Source organism: Vulpes lagopus, chromosome 9, assembly GCF_018345385.1.
Source record: "Vulpes lagopus strain Blue_001 chromosome 9, ASM1834538v1, whole genome shotgun sequence".
Classification (NCBI taxonomy): Eukaryota; Metazoa; Chordata; class Mammalia; order Carnivora; family Canidae; genus Vulpes; species Vulpes lagopus.
Window position 1 is genome coordinate 52,377,188 of NC_054832.1, and position 25,014 is coordinate 52,402,201.

Below are 25,014 nucleotides of genomic sequence, written 5' to 3' on the forward strand. Positions count from 1 at the left end.
ACAATATGATTGAGAGGTACTGATAATCAATGAAAGTAATAGTGCAAGCGAATGTATTATTTTAAGTAATTCATTTTTCCCCTTTAATATATGCATATATACTAATAATTGCAAGTTAGCAGAAGAAAAATTATTCTCTATATAAATGCCAGATTCTTGAGAAACAATTATATAAAAATGATGCGTATTTTCTCATCATAGAATAACTGCATAGGTTTGTTTGTTTATTTATTTTTTAATTTAAATTCAGTTAATTAACATATAACCTATTAATTGGTTTCAGAGGTACAGATCAGTGATTCATCAGTCTTATATAATACCCAGTGCTCATTACATCATGATCCCTCCTTAATGTCCATCACTCAGTTATTCCATCCTCCCCAGCCTTTCCCCACCAGCGACCCTCAGTTTGTTTTCTATGATTAAGAGCCTCTTATGGTTTGTCTCCCTCTCTGATTTTGTCTGGTTTTATTTTTCCCTCTCTTCCCTTAGGATCTTAGGATCCTCTGTTTTGTTTCTTAAATTCTACATATGAGTGAGATCATATGATAATTGTCTTTCTCTGATTCATTTATTTCGCTTAGCATAATACACTCTAGTTCCTCCATGTTGTTGCAAATGGCAAGATTTCATTTTTTTAAAATACCAAACTATATGCAAACAAAACAGAAAGCAAAATTGACCTATAAGTCCGCTCCCAAGGAAAATGATTCCTAATATTTTGGAATATCCTTTCAGAATTTTCCCTTCTTTATGTGGACACATCCCTCATCCCAGAGATCATATTTCATATACTCATTTGGATTTCCTTTGTTTTCAGTCAATACATTAAATGTCTTTCCATTTTAATAAATACAAAGATATGTCTCAGTTTTTAGCCATACATTTTGTTTATACATACTTAACCCCAAATTTATTGATTTTGCATTTGTTTAATATTATAAGAAGTTCTGTAAAAAAAAAAAAGTTCTAAAAAAAAAAAAAGTTCTGAGATAAATATCTTTGTGTGCTTTTCTTTTTTCCCCCTTAGATGTAGAATTGATGCACAATTAAATTTGCTACCTTTCACCAGATCTGCCTCCTACAACATGTGTTTTCCCTCCAACAGTACTTGAGAATCCCAGTTTCCTTTGTCATCTAGCAGAGCATTATTCCTCATTATTTTTGTGATTCTTAGTTTTTAAATTGTCTTTATTTTTTTTTAATTTGAGAACCTTAAAAACATAAAGGTCTTCCATAATCTCACCACCTAAAAATGTGTGTGTGTGTGTGTGTGTGTGTGTCCCCATCCATAGGTATTTCTAATTATATAGGAAAAGAAGTCAAAGTGCCCTTTTGACCTATTCAGTCTTCTGTTCCTCAGGATGTATAGCTTTTTAGCCAACTACTCTGTTTTTTAAATGCAGTGCAATTATGTCTAACATATTAGTCTGCAACTTGTCTATTTCTCTTAATTGATCATGGACAAATGTTTTCCTCTTAATAGATCAAGGATATAGTCTGATGACCTTCTTTTAGTGACTTCATGGTATGTCCATTGTGTGGGTGTTCCATGCTTTGTTCCCCCATGAAGAAAATTTTGGTTGTTTGATTCAGAAATTTCAACCTCCTGGAATTTTTCCTACAAAAATGCTTGCATAAGTGCATAAAGCAATATGCGTACAGACACAAGGATGTTCATTGTAGAATTATTTTTCATAATGAAAAATTAAAAAGAAGCTCAGTGTCTGCCAAGAAGAGATTTAAAAATCTGATCTCATGAACTGTTATAATTTTCAGTGTTTTAAAAATTGGCCTATCTACTATTATAATGAAAAGTTGCCCATGATTTATTGTGAAGTGAAAAATAAGTTGCAGAAAAATATATGTAGGGGCACTTGGGTGACTCAGTGGTTGAGTGTCTGCCTTTGGTTCAGGTCATGATCCTGGGGTCCTGGGATCTGCATCTCCCACTGCCTGTGTCTCTGTCTCTCTCTCTCTGTGTCTCTCGTGAATAAATAAATAAAATCTTTTTTAAAAGAGAAGAAAAGTAATGTAGTATAATCACATTCATGTTTAGACACTCCAAACAGTATATTTACATGGATAGGTATTTAATGCATTTTAAGTAATTTAAAGTGTTGCAGTACATTGTTAAAAGCTGTTCTGTCGAGGGGTTGGATTTGACCAGGCAGGGCTGGGAAAAAGAGTGGGGAGGAATAAAAGCTTTCCCCCATTTATTTCATACACATTTTTATTAAAAATTTAATAACAAGCATATATTTTGTAATAAACATTTTAAAAAATGAAAGATCCATTTAAACTCTGGAAAGAGTGAAAAATTAAATGTTTAAATGAGACAAGGTAACTTCTGAGAATCTACCTACTTACCAGTTTATGACTCCATGAAGATACAGTTAAGTAGAAAGTAGTATTTCTTACAAAGTATTTCTTTTACAATATGGTAAAAAAGTAAGAAGAAGAAAAGAGGAAGAGACAGTACCATAAGGTCAGAAGGGGGTTAGCTAGAAGCAGAGGTGGGTGCCACTGATCCTGTTTCTAAAGGAATACAGAAGGACTCAAATTCCTCTTCTTCCAAGAGAGCTCTCCATTCATCTAAGAGCAGCTGTGTGGGGCATAACCTGTCTGTTTTCTAGACAAAATATTCCCAGTTCCTCCCAATAAGATCCTTTGCCATGCTGATCATTCTTGTGTTTGTCCCAATTTGTGAGTGACTGTCTTGAAATGTGACAACCAAAATCAAATACACTACCTTCCAATTTACAGTCTCATTACAGTGAGACAGATTAATCCTTTCCTGGGCAGGAGACACTTTTTTTTTTTTTTTAATCTAGGCTAGGATTAGTCACAAACTTTAGCCTTGTATTTTCTCCTAGAGATTACTAGTCAGTGATCTTGCTGTTTTTCTTTGTTGTTTGTCACTGGGGCTTCTAGATTGGGTTTGTTTTCTGGCTGTCTTCTGTGTTGAACCCTTTGCCGCCTTATAAACTGTAGCATAGGGATCCCTGGGTGGCGCAGCGGTTTGGCGCCTGCCTTTGGCCCAGGGCGCGATCCTGGAGACCCGGGATCGAATCCCACATCAGGCTCCCGGTGCATGGAGCCTGCTTCTCCCTCCGCCTGTGTCTCTGCCTCGCTCTCTCTCTGTGACTATCATAAATAAATAAAAAAAATTAAAAAAAAATTAAACTGTAGCATAGAGTGCTGCTTCTTCTAATACCCTCAACATTTTTACTATCAAAACTATCCAGCTTATATGAGTCACCTAATGAATTGATATCTGCTTCCAGGAAGGAAGCTAACTTGGCCCAGGCCACGTAGGTCATCGGAAGACTTTCCTTTGGTCACCAGGGCATTGTGCAAATTGGGGAAAAAATGAATAAGAGTGCCCTCTTTGGGCAGATGAAGTACAAAAATTCCTTTCAGGTTGGAAGAATTGGAAAGTGTCCCTCTTCCATGGGTGACAAAGCCAGAGGACATAGCTTGAGTGGGGCTGGATTTTAGCCACATCTTACCAGTATGCAGAATATAACCATACAGTTGCTTGTGGCATATTACCACCTGTGTTTCAAAAAAAAAAAAAAAAAAGAAAGAAAGAAAGAAAGAAGAAAGAAAAGAATAGAAAAGAAGAAAAGATTTACAGACTTTATGGAAGCCTGTTTACAAGCACAGTTTCCCAATATCTGGTCTCAAGGTCCTTGTAAATATACTGTCCACATCAGTTACTCCTGGTTTAGTTCTTTTTTTTTTTTTTTTAATTAACAGTACTGTTGAGGTAAAATCTACATACCATAATAGTCATCTCATTTTAAGAGTTCAGGGCACCTGGGTGGCTCAGAGCTTGAGTGTCTGTCTTCGGCTCAGGTCGTGATCCCAGGGTTCTGAGTTGAGTCCCATATCAGACTCCCTGTAGGGAGCCTGCTTTTCCCTCTGCCTATGTCTCTGCCTCTGTGTGTGTGTGTGTGTGTTTCTCATGAATAAATAAATAAATCTTTAAAAAATACAGTTCAATTATTTTTAATAAAAATATGCATTATGCAAATGTTGTTATAGTCCAGTTCTAGAATATTTCCCCCACCATAGAATGTTCTCTGGCATGCATTTGCTATCAATTCTTGCTCCTACTCCCAGCCTCAGGCAATCACTGATCTGTTTTCTGTCTTTATAGATTTGCCTTTTCTGGAAATCTCATATAAATGGAATCATATCTTCCTTTAGCTTCTTTGTTCTGCTAATCTAATAGGGATCCAAATTTAATCAGGGTTCATATGTTCCCTTTGCTGTATTCTTTGCTAATCTGCTAGAGGTGCGACAACTGGATGTTAGTCCTATCCCCTTCTACTGCTACTACTATCCTTACTCATCTCTTTCTCTCCATTCTGACTCAGCTTTCAAACATGCTCTATTACCTCTCATCTTAGAAAAGTCTCCCTGTCCAGCATTCTCTCCAGCCAACACCCTATTCCTCTGAGCCATTTCAGAGCCCAGCTTCTCAAGACTTGACTTCATGTACTCTTCCCACTCTCTACTTTCCTGTGAATGCTCCTTCAAAAAAATCTTTTTAATATTAATATCTAATATCTATAAAAGAATGTTAAAAGCATATAATCTCTATATGTAAATTTTAAAGCATAGTAACATAATGAAGACCTACACCTGTCACCCACTCCTTCCACCAACTTTACACATAGTGGAATCCATGACTCAAAGTACCTAAAATCTCTTACTCATCACTATATTTTTTTGTCCTCTTTGGTCTATCTCTGACTCCTTTTAATTCCACTTTTAATACAAGGAGTTTGGGCTAAATAGCCTCTGAAATCCATTACATTGCTAAAATTCCCTGATTACTATTGAGAGATTAATTTTTTGCTTAGGATGTATTGTGGAAAATTTATAGCTTACATTGTTGAATATTAACTATATCTTTATGAGGTCTTGGCTAAAAACATGACATATAATTATAATATAATTTCTATAGGAAATTTATTCTATTTTCTATTAATTTGCCTTAGAATGCTGGATTTTTTTTTACCTAAAATTTTGAAGCTAAAAGCTTAGCTTCCTATAATGTTCTCCACTAACCCTGTCTTTGAATTGAATTCATTTAACTAGTACAGTTAGCCCCAAGGGAGGTATAGATGTCAATTATTGCCACAACTTAATACTAATGACTACTTAAATATTTAATTAATGTAATACTTGACACCTAGGGGGAAACTATTTATAATCATCAAAACCAGGCTTTTGGGGAATCCCTGGGTGGCTCAGCGGTTTGGAGCCTGCCTTTGGCCCAGGGCGAGATCCTGGAGTCCCGGGATCGAGTCCCACGTCCGGCTCCCGGCATGGAGCCTGCTTCTCCCTCCTCCTGTGTCCCTGCCTCTCTCTTTCTCTCTGTGTCTATCATAAATAAAAATAAATAAATCTTAAAAAAAAAAAACAGGCCTTTGTTTTCATGTGCTATACCTGGTGTTTAGCGTATCCGTGTTGTAACACAGGTTTGGAATAAGGTGCTATGGAAATGAAAAAACACTTCCCTCTCCTACCTCCAGGCAGAAAAAATTACATAGAAAGTGACTTGTGGTGGATATGTGAAATACTCATAATTACATTTGTCAGTTTTCCAAGCTACATTTTTATTGGGCATTCTGCATTTTTTGAATTTTTAAATATTTTATCTTTTTCTATTGTATATTGATGTCATTAAAACAGCTCTTAAAAGCACTCATTTCAAGAAATATGGTAACTTTTTTTTAAGACCTTTTCTTTTTTTTTTTTTTAATTTTTATTGATTTATGACAGTCACACACAGAGAGAGAGAGAGAGGCAGAGACACAGGCAGAGGGAGAAGCAGGCTCCATGCACCGGGAGCCTGACGTGGGATTCAATCCCGGGTCTCCAGGATCACGCCCTGGGCCAAAGGCAGGCGCTAAACCACTGCGCCACCCAGGGATCCTGAAATATGGTAACTTTTTAATGAAAGAAGACCAAAAGTGGCTGACCATTTTCCTGCAGCTAGATCTGACAGGAACACCACAGGAAGAAGATCATTTTGCCTTGACAAGTACAGGCCAAGGAGAGAAGAGAGCTCAGTTTAAAGCTCCGTGTTCATAGGAAAAATACATTCCAGCCAAGTGGATTCCAAGGCATAAGTCATCTCTGGGTTCTGGAAATTCTCATATGTGAGCAAGTCCTGTGACTCTAACGTGCATACCTCAGAGTTTCCCTTTAGTCTGGGAATTTCTGGTCTTTAATATCATACTTTGCCAGCCTGCTATTATCGAACACATATGTTCTCATTTTATTCTGAAAATGCCTTGTTTGTGGCTTTAGCTTCTGTAATTCTAAATCTATTTGATCAAATTTTGTGTGCTTTTCCTCCTATCTAAAATTAAAAAGAAAGAAAAGCATATCCTCCATTTAAGTTGGTAAGTGAAGATTTATTGATTTTATAGACTAAGTCCACACAAGGGAGGAGCTGTCATATGGGCCAGTGATATGTCTTAACAGGTGTGCATAATTTTGAAACACACTCCACTTATCAATAGAGTACTGATTCCTTTTCTGGTTTTTTTTTCACTTTTTTTAAAAAAGATTTTATTTATTCAGAGAAAGAGAGATAGTAAGAGAAAGCATGAGCAGGGTAGGAGCTGAGGGAGAGGGAGAAACAGAGTCCCTGCTGAGCAGGGAGCCTGACACGGTGCTCAATCTCAGGAGCCCGAGATCATGACCTGAGACAAAGGTGGACACTTAACTGGCTGAGCCACCCAGGTCCCCCCTCTGCCTCTTCTTTGTACACTCATGACTTTAACAAGTTCACTCCAAACCTCACTCACAATACCAGCCAACCACCTTTACAAAAATATTTCTTTAATTTCAGGCTTTGTTTTTAGTTATCACAAATTCTGAAATTACCAGAGTCAATGCCCTGAGGCTTAATTTTATGTCTGTCTTAAGCCTTAAGCATTGTTGGATTTAGTAAAAAAATGATAAGAAAAATTAATGACTTTTTAATCATCATATTAATGAGGGATTTCATTAAGATCTTAACTGTTGTAGATAAAAGATAAAACCAGTTCTTCCTGAACTAAAGAGTATGGTTAAGATCATTATTTATAGTCCAAGATAAAGCTCATTTTATGTTTATAGCACTCTTCTATTCAACATAATGAGTGTGAAATATTTAAGGATTTATTTACTTGAGTTTCTCAGTTGTAGAAAACAGTGATGTATTAAATTTTTAGATTTGTTTTAGAAGTATTATACTTTCAAGTCTTCAAAGTTTTTGTATGACTGAAGGTTCCTCTTATGTTCGTGATGCTGCTTGTTTGCATTATGACAGATGATGCATCAATCATATCTTATTTTATAATGTCAGTTATTTTATTTCTCTGTTACATTTTTCTCTTTTAAACTATAAAATCTTCAGCAAGGAGGTTTCTGGTCTGTGGTATTTTCTAGGGTCATCTACATGGTCATGCAAAGCTTGATGTTCTGGGTGAGTAAGGATTTTTGTGTTTCATTTCACAGGTGGGGAGCATTAAGCGGGAAATGACCTTCACATTTCAACCAGAGGACTTAAAACGTGACTCTAGTAAAAAAATGTCTCATCAGCACTTGTTTTCCTTGGCCATGGAGGAAGATGTGAAAACAGCAGACACCAAAAAAGCCAACCGAGCCCTTGACCATGAAAAAGAGAACACTCGCTCCATCTGTCTCCTTGAGCAAAAACGAAAAGTTGTTTCTTCTAATATTGATGTTCCTCCAGCAAGGTAAGGGAACATTAGTCTTTCTATGTGTCTGCCCCAGAAAGCCAATGGAGAGTGTGTATACAATCTCCACCACACTATCTCTCTAAAGCATATAGACTTTGGAAGGGTTTTCTGCCAAGAATGTTTTCATGTTGCTTGTGTCAAATAGAGTTTGTAGCCCTGCTCTTCACAACTGACTTTGAGGCTGCACTGGTTGGTAATATTGTAGGTTTAGAAAAGAATGTTTTATTCGATTTTGGAAAATGAATAATAAAGAGTAAAAGATTAAATGTAAAAAAAATAAAAAGCCATGAAATGTAGTACTAAGCATAGCCACCTAAAAAGCAGGGATACTCAGATACTCAGATTTGGGGCAAAGGTTGGAGAGTGATGACCGCAGTCCAGATTCAGTCCCAGGCATGTTTTTTTATAGCCTATGAGGTAACAGTGGTTTTACATTTTTTAAGGGTTAAAAAAAATGAAGAAAATGTGACACAGATCATAGGTGGCCTGCAAAGCCTAAAATATTTATGTGTGACTCATTACAGAAAAAGTTTGGTGATCCCTGGTTTATATCATGGTAATCCTTTTATGACAGATCAACCTTAGAACTGGGCCAACAGGGTTTATGGAAGTATCAAAAGGCTTTTATCACATTATAATTTTACTTATGCTACATCCAGTAGCATTAAATCAAAGGACAATATTATGGCAGAATGACAATGGAACAGTAGTAGGATGGAACATACTAGATCTTTTACTTATTTTCGCACTTGTTATTTATTTCACGTAGAAAATTAGTTCCATATCGGCCAGGATTTTAGTCCATCTTGTTCATGCTGTATCTATAGCACTAGAATGATGCTTAATTATGTGCTAGGGGCTCCAAAAATCTTTGTTGGATGAAGAAAAGAATGAAAATGCTGTAGCATGAAAGCTTGATATATGTACGCCATATTTTGTTACCATAAACTGTTTATAATGAAGCTTTGTAAGCAATTTTTTGAGATGTCCTCTATTTGTTTGAAAGGTTTCAGACAGCTAACTAGGAAAATAGTATCCTTGGAAAAGGAATAAATGTTTCTTTTCTACCTATTCTCTTATTATAATTAGAATTTCATTGCTTTCTATATTAAGTCAAAAATATCTCCTCTAGAAAATATGTATTTTTCCATTCTGCTACCAAATTTGTCATACTTTCTAAAATTATAGGTCTTTTTGTTTTCCTTAACCTTCGGTTGAAAATGTTTTTATATTCATTACTTCCACTTAACTACTTGGAATTATTTGTTTTTCTAATTTTTTCATATCAAACACATGTTAAATTCTTCAGGATTAGTTCCGTTAACTGGGGGCTCATTATAAAATGTTTTATCATGCCCTAAAACTGGTAGGTACTTCAATTCGTATCTGTTATTTGGTTGACTCATAGGAAAAGTGACATGTTAATTTGAAATGTGAAGAGCTATGGTTTTACTTTCTTCCTGAGCTTGTAGTGCAAAAATTAGACTTCCTGGTGTCAGATCCTTTAGTGACAACCTGCAGTTCTACAAGATTTACTCTACCTAAAATTTCCACTAGAGCATTTTATATGTTAAAAGACCTGGGATTAATCATTTTAAATTACCATAGATTGTTTTAGATATATCTTTCTTCTTTAATTTCATCCCACTTGCAGTAGGTTCTGGGGAAAATAATGAAAGGAAAGGAAGAAAAATGTTTTCTTCCTTTTTTGACTCTGATATGTGGAATATTTTTCCTGCTTTCTCCAGTTCACTAAGTGTACTTAAAAGTTATGAGTCAAGAGAGTGTTACTGTAGTGTTGTTAAACAGTATAGAAAAGTTAATTAGATTTTAAATCCATTAATATACAGCAAAAATTCCCCAATGACAAGGTATAATTTAGAGGTATTCATCTATTATGGGAAATACTAGTTAAAAGCTTCATTGTTTGAGATTTCCACTTATACACTTGTTTTCATTGCTATAGTAAGAATTTAATCATCATAAATATGCCAACCGTTGGTTAAATAAATTGTTGTTCTTCTTAATGACAATGAAGGAATCAGAAATCGTGAGTTCTAGTTATCTAACTCTCAATTCTTTTGGTTCTATTTCCATTGACTGTCATGGAATTATTTTGTAATGTCAACTTTCCACTATCATCTAAGTGGACCAATATTTTGTTTCAAAGAAACTCCTTTACCTGATATGGTAGGAATATACAGGACTTTTCTTTTTGTTTAAAAGGAGAATATAATTCTGTCTATTGGCAATGTATAAATAATGAACTTTGAGTAAGTCTACGGGATGAAAGTTTATTGGTGGAAGGAAATCTATATCTTATACAATATATAGTATACATATGCATTATATATAGCAATGCATTATATACATATATATTATATATATAGCTCTAGCCACATGAGTATTTAAACTTATTATCTTAAATCCAGAAGTTATATATTGGATAGTTCTTAGAAAGACAGGATAACCATTTTTGACCAATACAGTATCACTGTTACAGAGTTTCTCAACAGTTTAAAATCAATTCTTTATAATCTTCCTTGCTTTATCTTTTGCTTATTCCTACTATAGCTAAAAAGATTTTTGTTGATGTTTGCTTTCTATATTTTGTGAAATGGAACTTGAAGTTTATTTTATTTTTTTTTTTGAAGTTTATTTTCTATGGTTTGTATAATGAAGGTCATAGATATGTTTTATGTTTTTTTTTTTTCAAATCACTAGAAGGGGCTAGGTACTACCCCCCCCCCCATCAATACTTCACTGTGATTGAGCATTTCCTGCTTCTATTCAGTGGATTATATACTGAGTATCTACTATAAACCCAGAACTCAGTAAAAAAAAAAAAAAAAAGAAAGAAAGAAAAGAAAAGAAAAGAAAAGAAAAAGAAAAGAAATGGAATGGAATGGAATGGAATGCCAACCCTCTAGGAACTCACAGTTAAATCATAGAAATAGACATCTAAGTGCCAAAGTAGCTAATTTCAAGTAACAGTTCCTATGTTGATCCCTTCTTATTAGAACTGGATGAATTTGTACATAAAGAAGAACCTTTTTCTATTAGGAAAGATATTAATTTGATACAACTATTTAAAAGCCAAATTTTTTTTTGTTAGTATCTTTTTCAAGGTGGGGAATCAATGGAGCAGAGAAGGAGGAACTCTGTATCTGAGATCTACTTTACAAAACCCCTGTTTATTTATCTACTTTCTGAGGCCCCATTTGAAAGTTGCTAGTTTCGGGGAAATATAAATTTTTATGAGTCATTAATCTTGATGTGTTAGGCTGGGTCTTCCAAGAAGCAAATGCCAAGACAGGATTAAATGCAAGAGTTTTATTGGGACAGATACCTGTGGGAGAAAAGGGGTGGGGCCAGGGGTCAGGGGCAGGGGCAGGGAAGGAGGGAAATGCATGTGAGACCTACCTCAGTTGTAGGTCTGAGTCCAGTGAGGGAGAGAGCCAGGGAAATTTGGATAGAATGTCCCGGACTACCTTGTAAGGCCATCAGGAGTCCTGCATTACATAAATACAGTAGAGCCCACTTATCTGTGGGATATTGCTTGATCAGTTTTAGGGAGAAACAGTCTTTGTGGGGTCATAAGAGTTGAAGTGAGTGCATTATAGAGTTGAGGTGCTCAGAGTATTCCAAGTTCTTCAGTGGAGAAAACTAGGCAGAGAGAGCAGAGTGTATGAGAGAGCATGTGAACAAAACAGTGTTTCTCTGGAATTAAAGATCTGTTATTAACAGAAAAAAAATTCTTTGCAATTTGAAGGACTGTTGGAGAGCAATAGTTTGGGGTTGAGGGTTACTGGGAGTGTCAGAACTAATAGTGGAGACAAGAGTCTCCAAGTGATACATCTCTTTTTGAAGTTTTCATCGCTTATTCACTTGTTAATGTCTGGTTATAAAAGACAACAGCCCCCTCCAAATGAGATTGTGATTGGGGAATGAAGAATTACTAATTATAGTTATGTCCTATTATCTCTAGGAGAAAATACTAGCTGTCTTGATCTCTATGGAGAGTTGAGAAAAATGAACTACAAGAGTGTAAAGAGACAAGGGTGTGAATTCTTGAAGAGTCCATCTAGAATGCAATTCCAATACTGTAGTTCAGCTCAAGGAATGAATAAGAGGCCAAAGGTCAGTAAGTAAGACATTGCCAGTCAGAGGTTTCCTGTGGGCAGAGTTCAGGGATTCGTTAGAGAAGACAGTGATTTTAGCCTGATTTGAAAAAAATGAACCAGGGCCCAGAGAATAAATGAATCATGCCCAGATTAGTGGTGGAAATCTGGGGAGAAAGAAAGAGAGATTTTAAATCCAGCATAGGGAATTTACAGATTAGCCAGGGATATGAGGCATAAAAGTAGTTGGAAGGCATTTTTCAGTTCTTGGAGTGTGTGCCAAGCTGTTGGAGTAACAGAGTAACATGAGACTCCTTGTGAATTGGCTTGCTTGAATGGAGTTGCTAACACCAAATTCTTTCACAGTCCAAAAAGTGTTGGAGTGTTTGAACTGAAAGGGTAACTAGGCATGGTGGTAAAATCTTCGAGTATCAGAAAAGAAAACATGAAGGACTCAGGAGAGTCCATTTTAGAGGAGAAACTTCCACTCATGTTAACTTTCCCTGTTGTGGAGAGTCGCTGGGGATGCACCTGGGCTGACTCCCTTATATGGTTCATGAAGACAGCTCTAGTATTTCTATATGTTTTAAAGATTGTATGTAGGATATTTTGGCATATATTAATTGAAATCTGCTGCTTTTAAAGTAAACAATTTTATAAAATCTGATTTTTAGTAAACAGTGTAGATACTTACCAAAAGAGAAACAACTGCTGGACAACAAGTTCGATAACATCATGCCAGAATTAAGAAATTGTAAAAGAGTTGTAAACTATGAGAGAGTATAAACGATGGTAATAAAAATGAAGGTTTTTGTTCTCTGTGTGCCAGATATCTGGAGCAAGCTTGGATTGAATTGGGTACCCCCAAAATATGACAAAGTCCTTATCCCCCAGTACCTGTGAATGAGATCTTATTTGGAAATAAGGTCTTTGCAGATGTAATCCAATTAAGATGAGGTCTTCAGGGTGGGCTATAAAACCAATATGACTGGTATCCATATAAGAAAAGAAGGGGGAGACAAAAGATACACAGGAAGAATGCCAATGGAAGCAGAGATTGGATTGATTTGTCCACAAACCAGAGGACACAGAGGATCAGCAGCAACACCAGAAGCTAAGAGAAAGGCATGGAATAGATTCTCCCCTCAAGAGCCTTCAGAGAAAGTGCTGTGGTGTGAATGTGTCCTCTTCCAGGTTCATTTGTGAAACCTAATCCCCAAGGTGAAGGTATTAGGAGGTAGAACAGGTCATGAGGGTGGAGCGATCACGGATGGGATTAGTGCCCTTATACAAAGACTCAGAGAGCTCCCTTACCCCTTCTACCAAGTGAGGATACAGGAAGTATGCAACCCAGAAGACAAGAAGATGGCCCTCAGCCAACCATATGGCTAGGTTGATCTCTGATCAACCCTGATCTCAGACTCCCAGCCTCCAGAACAGTGACAAATAAATTTCTGTTGTTTGTAAGCTACCTAGTCTATGGTGTTTTGTTACAGCAGCACTAAAAGACTAAAAAAAATATGACTCCCTGACATCTTGATTTCATCCTCTAGCCTCCAAAGTTATGAGACAATAACATTCTAATGTTTTAAGCCAACAGTTTGTGGTAATTTGTTACAGCCGCTCTAGGTAAGTTAATATAGGTTGCTAGTACTGATGAATGCATCTATAGATTGCCTTATAAATTTACTTTGAATAGAGTAATCATTCATATTCATTAATTAAGACTTAATAACATTATTAGTTATCTATGCCTCTCAGGGAGAGACACTGTCATTGCATTTTCTATTATTTCTTATTATGAAAGAAACTTTTAAAAAAATTTATCCATTCATTCATGAGAGACCACAGAGATGAAAGAAACTCTTATTCGATCTTTTCATAATAGCATTTTCATTAGGACAGTAACTTATTGTAACCTACCTCCTCTAATACATCATTAGGTAGAATTTTGCTTTTCCTATAACTATTCAATTTGTGGATATTTGTTCAGTTTGTCTCTAAATCAAGTTTATTGAGGTATAATTCATGTAGGAAAATGCATCCACTTTAAATATATATTTTAATGAGTTGTAACAGATATATGTACCCATGTAATTAATGCCATGATCAAGATACAGAAAATGTTCATCCCCCCAAAAAAGTTTCATTGTACCCGTTCCCAGTCAGCCTGTCCTCTCACCTTCAGTACTAGGCAGCCAATATTCTATGGATTAGTTTTGTCTTTTCTAGAATTCATATAAATGGAATCATACACGCTGTATTTTCAGGAATCTTCATTCACTCAGCGTGATTTTTTTTAAAAGATTTAGTATATTTTTCTTTTGTGTTTATCAGTAGTGTATCACTTTTTATTGCTAAAGAGTATGCTATTGTGTGATTATATGATAATCTGATTATCTGTTCACTTCTGATGGACATTTGGGTTGTATCCAGTTTAGGGTTAGTAGGAATAAAGCTGCCATGAAGGAATATGTTTTCACTTTTAAATACCCAAGAATTGAATTCGTGGGTCATTGCATATTAAACTTCTTAAGAAACTGCCCCACTTTTTCAAAGTAGTTGTATCATTTTATGTTCCCACTGGTAATGTATGAGAGTTGCAGTGGCTTTATGTATTCAACAACACATAGTATTGTCAGTATACCTAATTTTTTTATGAAAGTAAGAAAGTACTCTTCCTAATTTGCTGAGAGTTTTTTCCTCCAATAGATATTGAATATAGTAACAAAAAATTTTACGTCTATTTACATGAGAATACTTTTTAAAATCCTTATGTTGAATTACATTGATTGGTCTTTGACCTTTGAGTGAACTTTGCAGCCCTGTACATACCAAAGGAACCATTTTTGCTAAAATTCTGTTAAGATTCATTCATTTCCATCCATTGACCTGTCACTTTATTTACTTGGATCTCTTTGTCTGATTTTAATATAAGTTTAATGATAACCTCATGAAGCGAGTTAGGAAGTGTTCCCTCCTCCCCTATTTTTCAGTTTGTTTTAGGCCTGGTATTACTTTGTCTTAAAGGATAGATCCACCAATGAAGCCATCTTGACCTGGAGTTTTCTTTATGGACGTGCTTTTAATTACAGATTCAGTTTTTAAAATTGATAATGCTGTTTAGCTTCTGTGTTTCTTTTTGATTCGGTTTTGTAATCTGTGTCTTTCAATATATATTTATCCATTTCGTTAATTTAGATGTCAAATATAGTTATTCATAATATTGCCTTGTTTTTTCTAATATCTGAGGATTGTGTAGTAATGTTCCCTCTCTCATTTCTGATACTGGTCAGTCTGTTGTCTAACTTTTTTTTAACCAATCTAGCAGTTTATTAGTTTTATGACTGTTCTCAAAGAGCAATCTTTGTATATATTGATTTTCTATTATTTGTCCATTTTCTATTTCATTGATTTCTTTGTTCATCTTTGTTATTTTCTTCTCTCTGATTATTTTGATTTTAAGTTCCCTGTTTTGCTAGCTTCTTAAAGTAGAATTTTATCATTAACTATAGATCTTTCTTCTTTTCTATTGTTAGCATTTAATACTTTTCTACTTTTAGCAATAATAACTTCTTTGAAGCACTTCTTTACGTGTCCCTCTCAAATGTTGTTTCTTCTTAAAATTAGATGAGTAGAATTAGCTTTTATTGTAAAAAGCAAGGGGTACAATACATTTTTCTTATTAATAATTGAGAAGACCATATAGAAATATATAGGATATTCTTGAAATGAGATAATTCATTGCATTCATTATAATTAAACTGACATGTTTAGAATTTTTTGCCATCTTTTCTTTTAAAACCATGCTTTACTATTCTCTTTCATAGTGTTATTCAAGAATTCTGCATAGTTACTGACTTTTTTTTTTATCTACCTGTGTCTACCGTTTCTGTATGTTACTGATTTTTCTTGTCTACTTCTTTACTGATTTTGTCTCCTTCCTTCTCTTTTCAATTTATCAGAATTTGTTTCATGAGTTTTAAAATCAGTATGTATTCTTGATGAATTGACCTTATTATTACAAGATGTTTCTTTTTGAGAATTTTTGCATCCATGTTCATCAGGGATATTGTTCTGTAATTCTCCTTTTTGGTGGGGTCTTTGGTTTCAGAATTAAGGTGATGCTGGCCTCATAGAACGAATTTGGAAGTACTACATCTCTTTCTATCTTTCCAAACAGCTTTAGTAGAATAGGTATGATTTCTTCTTTAAACGTTTGATAGAATTCCCCTGGGAAGCCATCTGGCCCTGGACTCTTGTGTCTTGGGAGGTTTTTGATGACTGCTTCAATTTCTATTTATCCTTGATAATATACTTTATTCTGAAATCTACTTTGTTATTAATATAGCTACATTAACTATCTTAATATTATACCAGTTCACATCTGATACAAGAACCTTACAACAGGGAAGCCCGGGTGGCTCAGCGGTTTAGCACCACCCTCAGCCCAGGGTGTGATCCTGGAGACCCAGGATTGGGTCTCCACGTTGGGCTCCCTGCATGGAGCCTGCTTCTCCCTCTGCCTGTCTCTGCCTCTCTCTCTCTCTCTCTCTCTCTCATAAATAAATAAAATCTTTAAAAAAAAACTTAAAACAGTATTTTTTCATTTCCCCTTTTGTTCTTTGTATTATTTTAGTTATAAATTTTATTTCCCTAAATGTTAACAATCCTCAAATTACATTTATTGATTTGTCTTTAGTTATCTCTTTTAAAAATAGTTTTACTGAGATATAATTCATGTACAATACAATTCACCTATTTAAAGTGGTTTTAGTATAGACCTGTGCAACCATCACCATAATTAATTTGAGGACATTTTCACCACCCCTTCCCCCAAAAAACCCTTGCCCATTAGAAGTCACTCTCCATTATTCTCCAACCTCTGAACCCTAGACAACCACTAACCTACTTGCTCTCTCTATACATTTGGCTATTACAGACATTTCATATAAATGGAATCATAGAATATGTGGTCCTTTGTGTCTGACTCCTTTCACTTAGCATGTTCTCAAGTTTTAATAATTGTCTTTGCTGTTTAGGCTGCTATTACAAAGTAATATATTGACTGAGTGGCTTATCAACAGAAATTTATTTTTAATGGTTCTAAAGAGTGGAAGATCATATAGTCAGGTTCTGATGAGACCCCTCTTCTGAGTTGCAGATTGCTGACTTCATGTTGTATCCTCAAATAGAGGAGACCAGAGCAGTGGAAACAAGCTCTCAAAACTCTGGATAGGGCACTAATCCCATTCATGCAGGTTCTAGTCTTATGACCTCAGCTGATCTTAATTAATTCACAAAGGCCCCACCTCCTATGGGGGAGTAGAGTTTCAACATATAAGCCACATTAGAGGGAGATACATTCAGTCAGTAACATTCATGTTTTAGCATTATCAATACTTCATTCATTTTTATTGCCAAATAATATTGCATGTTATGGATTTATCACATTTTATTGATCCATTCATCAGTTGATAGATATTTGGGTTGTTTCCAATTTTTGGCTATAATGAATAATGCTGTGTGAACATTTCAAGTTTTTGTGTGGACAAACGTTTTTAGTTTTCATAGGTGTATATCTAGGAGTAAAATAGCTGGATCATATGGTAACTCTGCATTTAACTATTTGAGAAACTGCCAAAGTGTTTTTCAAAGCAATTCCACTATTTTACATTCCCTCTAGCAATGTATGAGTGTTCTAATTTTTTCATACTCTTACCAACACTTGTTATTATCAGTCTTTTTTTACTATAGTCATTTTAATGGGTGTGAAATGATACCTTATTGTAATTTCGATTTGCATTAATAGCTAATGATGTTGGACTTATTTTCTTATTAGCCATTTCGATGTTATTTTTGGAAAAATATCTATTCAGATCTACTGCCCATATTTTTTACTTTATCATTTATTTTTACTTGATTATTGAGTTGTAAGATTTCTTTTTAAAAAAATTATTTATTCGAGAGGAGAGCAGGAGCAAAGGGAGGGGCAGACAGAGAAGGAGAAGCAGATTCCTCACTGAGCAGGGAGCCCTATGTAGAGCTTGACCTGAGCCAAAGGCAGACACTTAACAGACTGAACCATCCAGACACCACAAGTTGTAAGATTTCTTTATATATTCTGAACACAAGTACCTTATCAAACACATGATTTTCAAGTATTTTCTTCCAATTATGGATTGTCTTTTTCTTTCTCAGTAGCATCCTTTGATAACAAAGGCTTTTAATTTTTATGAGATCCAGTATATCTGGGTTTTTTGTTTGTTTGTTTAGTTGCTTATGCTTTTGGTGACATATCTAAAAATCCATTGTCTAGTCCAAGGCCAAGATTTAATCTATATTTTCTTCTAAATTGTTTTACAATTTTAACTCCTATATTTAGGTCTATAATCCATTTGGCTTATGGTATTAGAAAGAAGTCTAAATTCATTCTTTTGCATATGGACATCTAGTTTTTTAAGACCATTTGTTGAAAAGACTACTCACTCCTCACTGAATTATATTGGCATCTTTGTCGAAAATCAGTTGACCATAATAGAAGATTATTTCTCAACTCTCAGTTCTGTTTCATTGAGCCATATGTCTCTTTATGCCAGTACCACAGTGTATTTATTGATCACTGTAACTTTGTGGTAAGGTTTGAAGTCAGGAAATGTTATTTTTCAATATTATTTCTGAGTCCTGTGCATTTCCATGTAAATTTTAGAATCGGCTTGTCAATTTCCGTGTAAAATCAGCTGGAATTTTGATATAAATTGCATTAAATCTATAGATCAATTTGGAAAGTATTCCCATTTTAGTAATATTAAGTTATCTAATTCATGAGCACAGAATTTGTTTCTACTTATTAAAGGTCTTTAATTTCTCTCAACAGCGATTTATAGTCTGATTCAGAGTACAAGTTTTATACTTCTTTTTAAAAACTTATTCTTAAGTATTTTATTTTTTGTTGCACTTAAAAATGAAATGATTTTCTTAATTTTATTTTGAAATTGTTTATGGCTAGTAAATAGAAATAAAACTTGTTTTTGCATATTAATCTTGTATCCTACAACCTTGCTAAATTCATTTACTAGTTGGAACAGTTCTTGTGGATTCCTTAGGATTTTATATATAGAAGATCATGTCATCTGTAAATATAGATAGTTTTATTTCCTTTTAAATCTGGATGCCTTTTTTTTCTTTTTCTTGCCTAATTGTCCTCAGTAGAACCTCCACTATAGTGTTGAATAAAAGTGGACATCTCATCTTGTTCTTGATCTTAGAGAGAAGCATTCTGTCTTTTGTATCAAGAATGATTTTAGCTGTGAGTTTTTGGTGGATGCCTTTTATCAGGTTGAAAAAGTTCCCTACCATTCCCAGTTTGTTGAGTATTTTCTAACAAATGTATTGGATTTTGTCAAATGCTTTTTCTGTATCTATTGAAATGATCACACAATTTTTGTCCTTTAATATATTCTACATGTTATAGTAATGATTTTCAGACATTAAACCAATCTTGCATTCTTAAGTTAAGTGTCATTATGGTGGGTTGGGGTGTAATCCTTCCTGTATATAGCCTGAGTTGCTTTGCTAGTATTTTGTTGAGCATTGTACATCTATATTCATAGGCGATATTGATCTGTAGTTTTCTTTCTTGTGATGTCCTTATCGGATTTTGTTATCAGAATAACATTGGCCTTGGAGAATGAATGGCGAAGTGTTCCCTTCTCTTATATTTTTTTGAAGAATTTATAAATCACTGATATTAATTCTTTAACGTTTGGTAGCATAATCGATTATCCTTTAAAAACTTTTTAAACAAAAATTATGTTTGTCTACATACTGATATAGTCGAATCTCTCACTTTGCCTGCCTCTTATTTTCTCTGCATTATCAATGGCTTTCACCACCTGGTAGAGAAGATGAATAGAAAAAAAAGGTTTTTTTCCTTCCAGCACTTGCCCAGAGGCAAAAGGTTCACTGTGGCCCAGAAGCAAGAGAGTATCTTACCCTTTAGGTTCACAATTTTTTTTTCTTTAGTAAGGACCCTGATTATCCCAGTTTGTGTCAGTGCCATTCCCAAAGCCATCACTATGGCCAGGCAATAGAGCCTGTGACCAGCCTGGGCCATGTGCCTATCCCTGTTCTCATGAAGAAAGGGAGGAAATTGTTGGAACAGTCAAAAACATTGCTGCCACCCTGCTGCTTTAAATATAATTTTTATTAGTCGCTTGTAGGTTTCCAAGGTTGTTAGTCCACCATTAACAATTGTGGATTCATTTAGGATAGAATAAAAAAAAAATAGGATGAATGGTAGCCTGTTTTCTTTTTCTCCTTCCTGTCCCTAAGGAGCTCACTGTGACTATTTGGAAAAAAAAGTTTTGTGCTTACTATTGTTAGAATACTCACAGATAAAGAGTTCTCATTATAGACACACTAAAAGTTTAACCATATTTTTCTGACTCTATTAATTGGCTTATAACCAACAACAAGCTAGTTGTATACCTTGCTAATAGTTTGTGGATTTATTAACAAGAATGTAAAAGTATATGTATACTTCTGGTGAGAAGAAATACTGCCATGTTGTTCAACTCCAATAAAACCAAGAAGATGATATGAATATGAGTGACCTGGTAAAATGTTTGTTAGTGAGTGCTAAGTCTGGTGAGAAGCCATTTCATTCTTTAATTTATTCAACATATTTCTTAACTAAGTGGATTTTACGTACCAGATACCAGAATACAGGGTAAAATAAGTTAGACATATTTCCCACCCTCATAAAATTGAGGAGAGGTTCTAAATAAATAATACACATATAAATACATAATAATAAATGGAATGCACAGGATATTATGAGAGCCATAAACAGAAACACTTATTGTAGGCTGAGGCATAAAGAAAGGTCTCTTTGGGATCACTTTAGCTAACACCTGAAGGATAAGAAAGAGCCAGGCTGAGTTTGGAGGAAAATATTCCAGGTAGAGGAGAGCATGCAGGAAAGCCCCCAAGATGAGAAAGAGGGCTGATGTGGCTAGAGCAGAGCATGGGGGAGAGTGGCAAGAGATGAGGTTGGAGAGGTAGACAGAATCTGAGGAAGCAGAACCATGTTGAGCTATATTGAATTGTGCTACAGATCTTTATTTTTTGTTTAATTTTTTTTTCACTTTCCAGAAATCCTTTATTTTTTTTATTTTTTTTTTAAATTATATATTTAGATCATGGGGATCCCTGGGTGGCGCAGCAGTTTGGCACCTGCCTTTGGCCCAGGGCGCGATCCTGGAGACCCAGGATCGAGTCCCACATCGGGCTCCTGGTGCATGGAGCCTGCTTCTCCCTCTGCCTGTCTCTCTCTCTCTCTCTCTCTCTGTGTGTGTGTGTGACTATCATAAATAAAAAAAAAAATTATATATTTAGATCATGAGAAGGAGTTTGTGGAGAAGAATGAATGATTCCTGTTGTATTTAGGAATGATCACTCTAACTGTTACACATAGATCAGCTTGGGAAGGTAGCAATAATGGATGCAGGGAAGCCAGTCAGGAAGCTACTGCATTAGTGCAGAAAAGATACCATGGAAATTTGGACCAGTGTGCTGACAGTTCAGATGAAGAGAAGTGGACAGATATGAGGTATATTTTTGAGGTCAAAGTGAGGTTTCATGGTTGTAACCAACAGAAAATGAATGGCTGATTTAATAAAGGATCAATTTTTTTGAAAGGCTAACAGAGTTTCTGGGAAGGCTGGAGAACCAGGTTAGAAAGTGGATAGGAAGGTAGACAGCCAGAAGCACAGTTATGTTCATTCATTCTATAGAAGCGGGATTGCAAACTGGGCTCTTTGACTTCTAAAGTGAGAGCTCAGGCAGCCCCAGTGGCCCCGCGGTTTAGCACCACCTTCAACCCGGGGTGTGATCCTGGAGACAGGGGATCGAGTCCCACATCCGGCTCCCTGCATGGCGCCTGCTTCTCCTTCTCCCTGTGTCTCTGTCTCTCTCTCTGTGTCTGTCATGAATAAATAAATAAATAATCTTTGAAAATTTTTTTAAAAATATAGTGAGAGCTCTGTGTGCTTGGAAATTCCTCAGACACAGGAAGGCACTGGACACCCACAAAAATTGACAGATGTCTATCATAGTAAAGTATCATAAATCCCATTTTACAAATGAATAGATAGACTCAGAAATGTTAAATGATTACCTAAGATGCACATTTAACAAATGACAGACCTAAGACTAAGCTTGGTTTCCAACCCCCGGTGAACTTTTGTTCCCTATTACCACTATTAGTGTTTATCAGTGAATATTCATTTACTGTCACTTGCAAATGTGATGCCTTAAAATACATTGATTATTCTAATATCACTTGTTATCTAGCCTCTTAAAAAAAAACTCAACAGTTAGGAAACATTATTAGATAACCTAGATTATTAGAGCATGGCATTTGTTATTCTCTTTTTGCCAGACATTGTTTTTTTAGAAGTGCTGATGTTTAAATTGGTTGGATTTCACCCAAACAGCAATTACAATTTGATTATGCAAAGTAGTAACTGTCTTCTAATTATAACTCTAAAGCTAAAGAAATCTATTAGCAAACCAATTGTAACAAAGAAAAAAAGAGAAATTTGGCCAAAAATATTCCTAGAACTAATAGTAGTTTATTAGAATACTCCAGATTGTTAGTTTGCTGTTGGAAAAAAAATGAACCATAAGGTACTGTTTGTTTTGCAAAGTTTTTAAAATACAATGATGTCATATTTGTCACATGCTGGATAAGATAAAATCATCTTCTCCTTGTAAGATGCCATTCTGGGAATTGTCTAGTCTAGAAGGAAGTTCAGAAATGCATTAACCTTTGAGTTCACAACTGGGAAATGACCTGAGCTAAAAGCAATATCCTACCTGTACAGTGGAAAATTGTGAATTAATTTGACTAGTATTTTCAGTGGTGGTGTCTATAGCTTCTGCTTTGTGTTTTATGTACTGTATACCATTTATAGAAAATTCTTGTGTGTCAGATTTGGAACTAAGTGAGACATAAGGCAAGATTGCAAACATTATTTCTGAATCTCTAGAAACATAGCAATTCCTGGAGCAAATGTTTAATTATTTTTTTTAAGATTTATTTTTATTTATTCATGATAGACATAGAGAGAGAGAGAGAGAGAGGCAGAGACACAGGAAGAGGGAGAAGCAGGCTCCATGCAGGAAGCCTGATGCGGGACTCGATCCCGGGACTCCAGGATCACACCCTGGGCCAAAGGCAGGCGCGAAACCGCTGAGCCACCCAGGGATCCCCTGCAAATGTTTAATTAAATGCATTAAAAACTTCAGGTCACAAACTCAGCAGCCAATATGAAACAACTGAAAAAAGAGAAAGGATTAAAAGTTCAGTTTAAGTTTCTTGAACATTTTTTCAAAAAAAAAAATGTGTTGACAGAAGAGTTGGGTGGGAGGATGGATGAAATAGGTGATAGGGATTAAAGAGGGCTCTTGTGATGAGCACCGGGTGTTGTATAGAAGTGCTGAATCACTATATTGTACACCTGAAACTAATATTACTATATGTTAACTAACTGGAACTTAAATACTTAAAAAATATATTGGCAGGGGACTGTATAGAGATACCTACCTATGATAGAGAAATACTAATAATATATAATTTGTGGACTCTTGTTAAGAACAGAAGCAATCCCCATAACTATAATGATTATCTTTTACAGGAAATATTTATCCATTTCTATCCCTGCTCATCATCTTTGTAATTTGGGTGAGCAAGTCACTGTTATTCCAGTTTTCTTGACACAGACTGTTTGTTATACAGCAGCCAAAATGATCTTTCTAAAACATAAATATAATCATGCAGGTAGAGGAATGGAGATCAAAAAATGCCAGGAGCCAATATAATCGATACTATGATTTAGTGAAACACATTATGCCATCAGTACACAATCTTGCCAGGTATTTAGATTCTAAAGTCAACAAATAAGTCAAGATTAAATAGAGACAAAATTATTCCTTACAATGTCTTCAAACACCTGTGAGACCAGGACCCACCACGAAAGACTTGGGGTTTAAAACAAAATGAAAAAGAGACAATTCTTCTCACTCTTCTTATTCTGGGACAAAATTTCATTGAATGGAATCGGAGGAATTTCTGTTGTTAATTTAAAGTAACTCTTCCTGCCAAGTGCCTATAGTTGAAATTGAATTTCTGTAATTTAAATGCACATATGTTGCAACTCCACTCTCCAGATATCCTACTAAAATCTGAAGGAAATTAGAAAGGTAAGACTGAAAACCTTTCTAAACTAGCAGTCCTCTTTCCTGTATTAACACTGATGACACTGATTGCTGTTATCTTTATTTTCTTAGTTATAACTTAGGAAAACTTCTGTGTTGTGATATAAATTTGGCTCAGGTTGTGTGTGTGTGTATGAAAGAAAACTTTATACCCATATTTGTGCTAACTTTAAATATGACATTTAAAATTAATCAATTTTTGAATTGTTAATTGTGTGTTATATCCCTTCATTATAAGCACATGTTAGTGTCAAATTGTGCTATATCAATTGTGTTATTAATTTTAAAAATTAATAATTCATGTCACCTTGCTATTAATGAAGGATATATTCTCTAGATTCATTATGTTGATATTATGTAAAATACTACAAGTATGATGTTCAGGCATTTGCAGACATTACTTCCAAAGAGTCCTTGGGCAATTAATAAATGTATACCATTTCTGGCAACAAAATGGAGAAGATTTGACAACTGAGATATCAGAGGACCAGGAGCACCTATTGTGCTAGGACCACTGGCTTTGTTGCACAGACTGGGTATATGGAAATGTTCCAAAATGCTTAGGTGTGCCATTATTCTGCTTTCATATACCTACCCCTGTTCAAAACTTACGCATGTAGTAGAAATCATTGGATTCCTATTGGCTCCTACTCTCTACCTCCTTCTGCCAATATAGATTCTGTGTTCTGCTTTTATCACAGAAAGACAAACAATAATGGAACAGGATGTTGGTCATTATTATTTAAAAATAAACACGTTTGAAAATACTGGCAAACTGAATCCAACAGAAAAAAAGTCATTCACCATGATCAAGTAGGACTTATTCCCTGGAGGCAAGG

The 25,014-nt window shown here is 35.1% G+C and overlaps 1 protein-coding gene across 5 annotated transcripts in view; it reads left to right on the top strand.

Moving 5' to 3' along the window:
- ZNF704 (zinc finger protein 704) overlaps nucleotides 1-25,014 on the top strand; it is a 242,056-nt gene that overhangs the window by 41,802 nt on the left and 175,240 nt on the right. For all 5 annotated transcript variants that reach the window (XR_005989897.1, XR_005989896.1, XR_005989898.1 and 2 more), the window contains exon 2: nucleotides 7,528-7,769. Coding sequence is in view for 2 of the 5 variants with exons in the window: in XM_041768963.1 (XP_041624897.1) it covers nucleotides 7,528-7,769 (242 nt within the window). In the remaining 3 variants the exon portion in view is untranslated. The remainder of the gene's footprint in view (nucleotides 1-7,527; nucleotides 7,770-25,014) is intronic.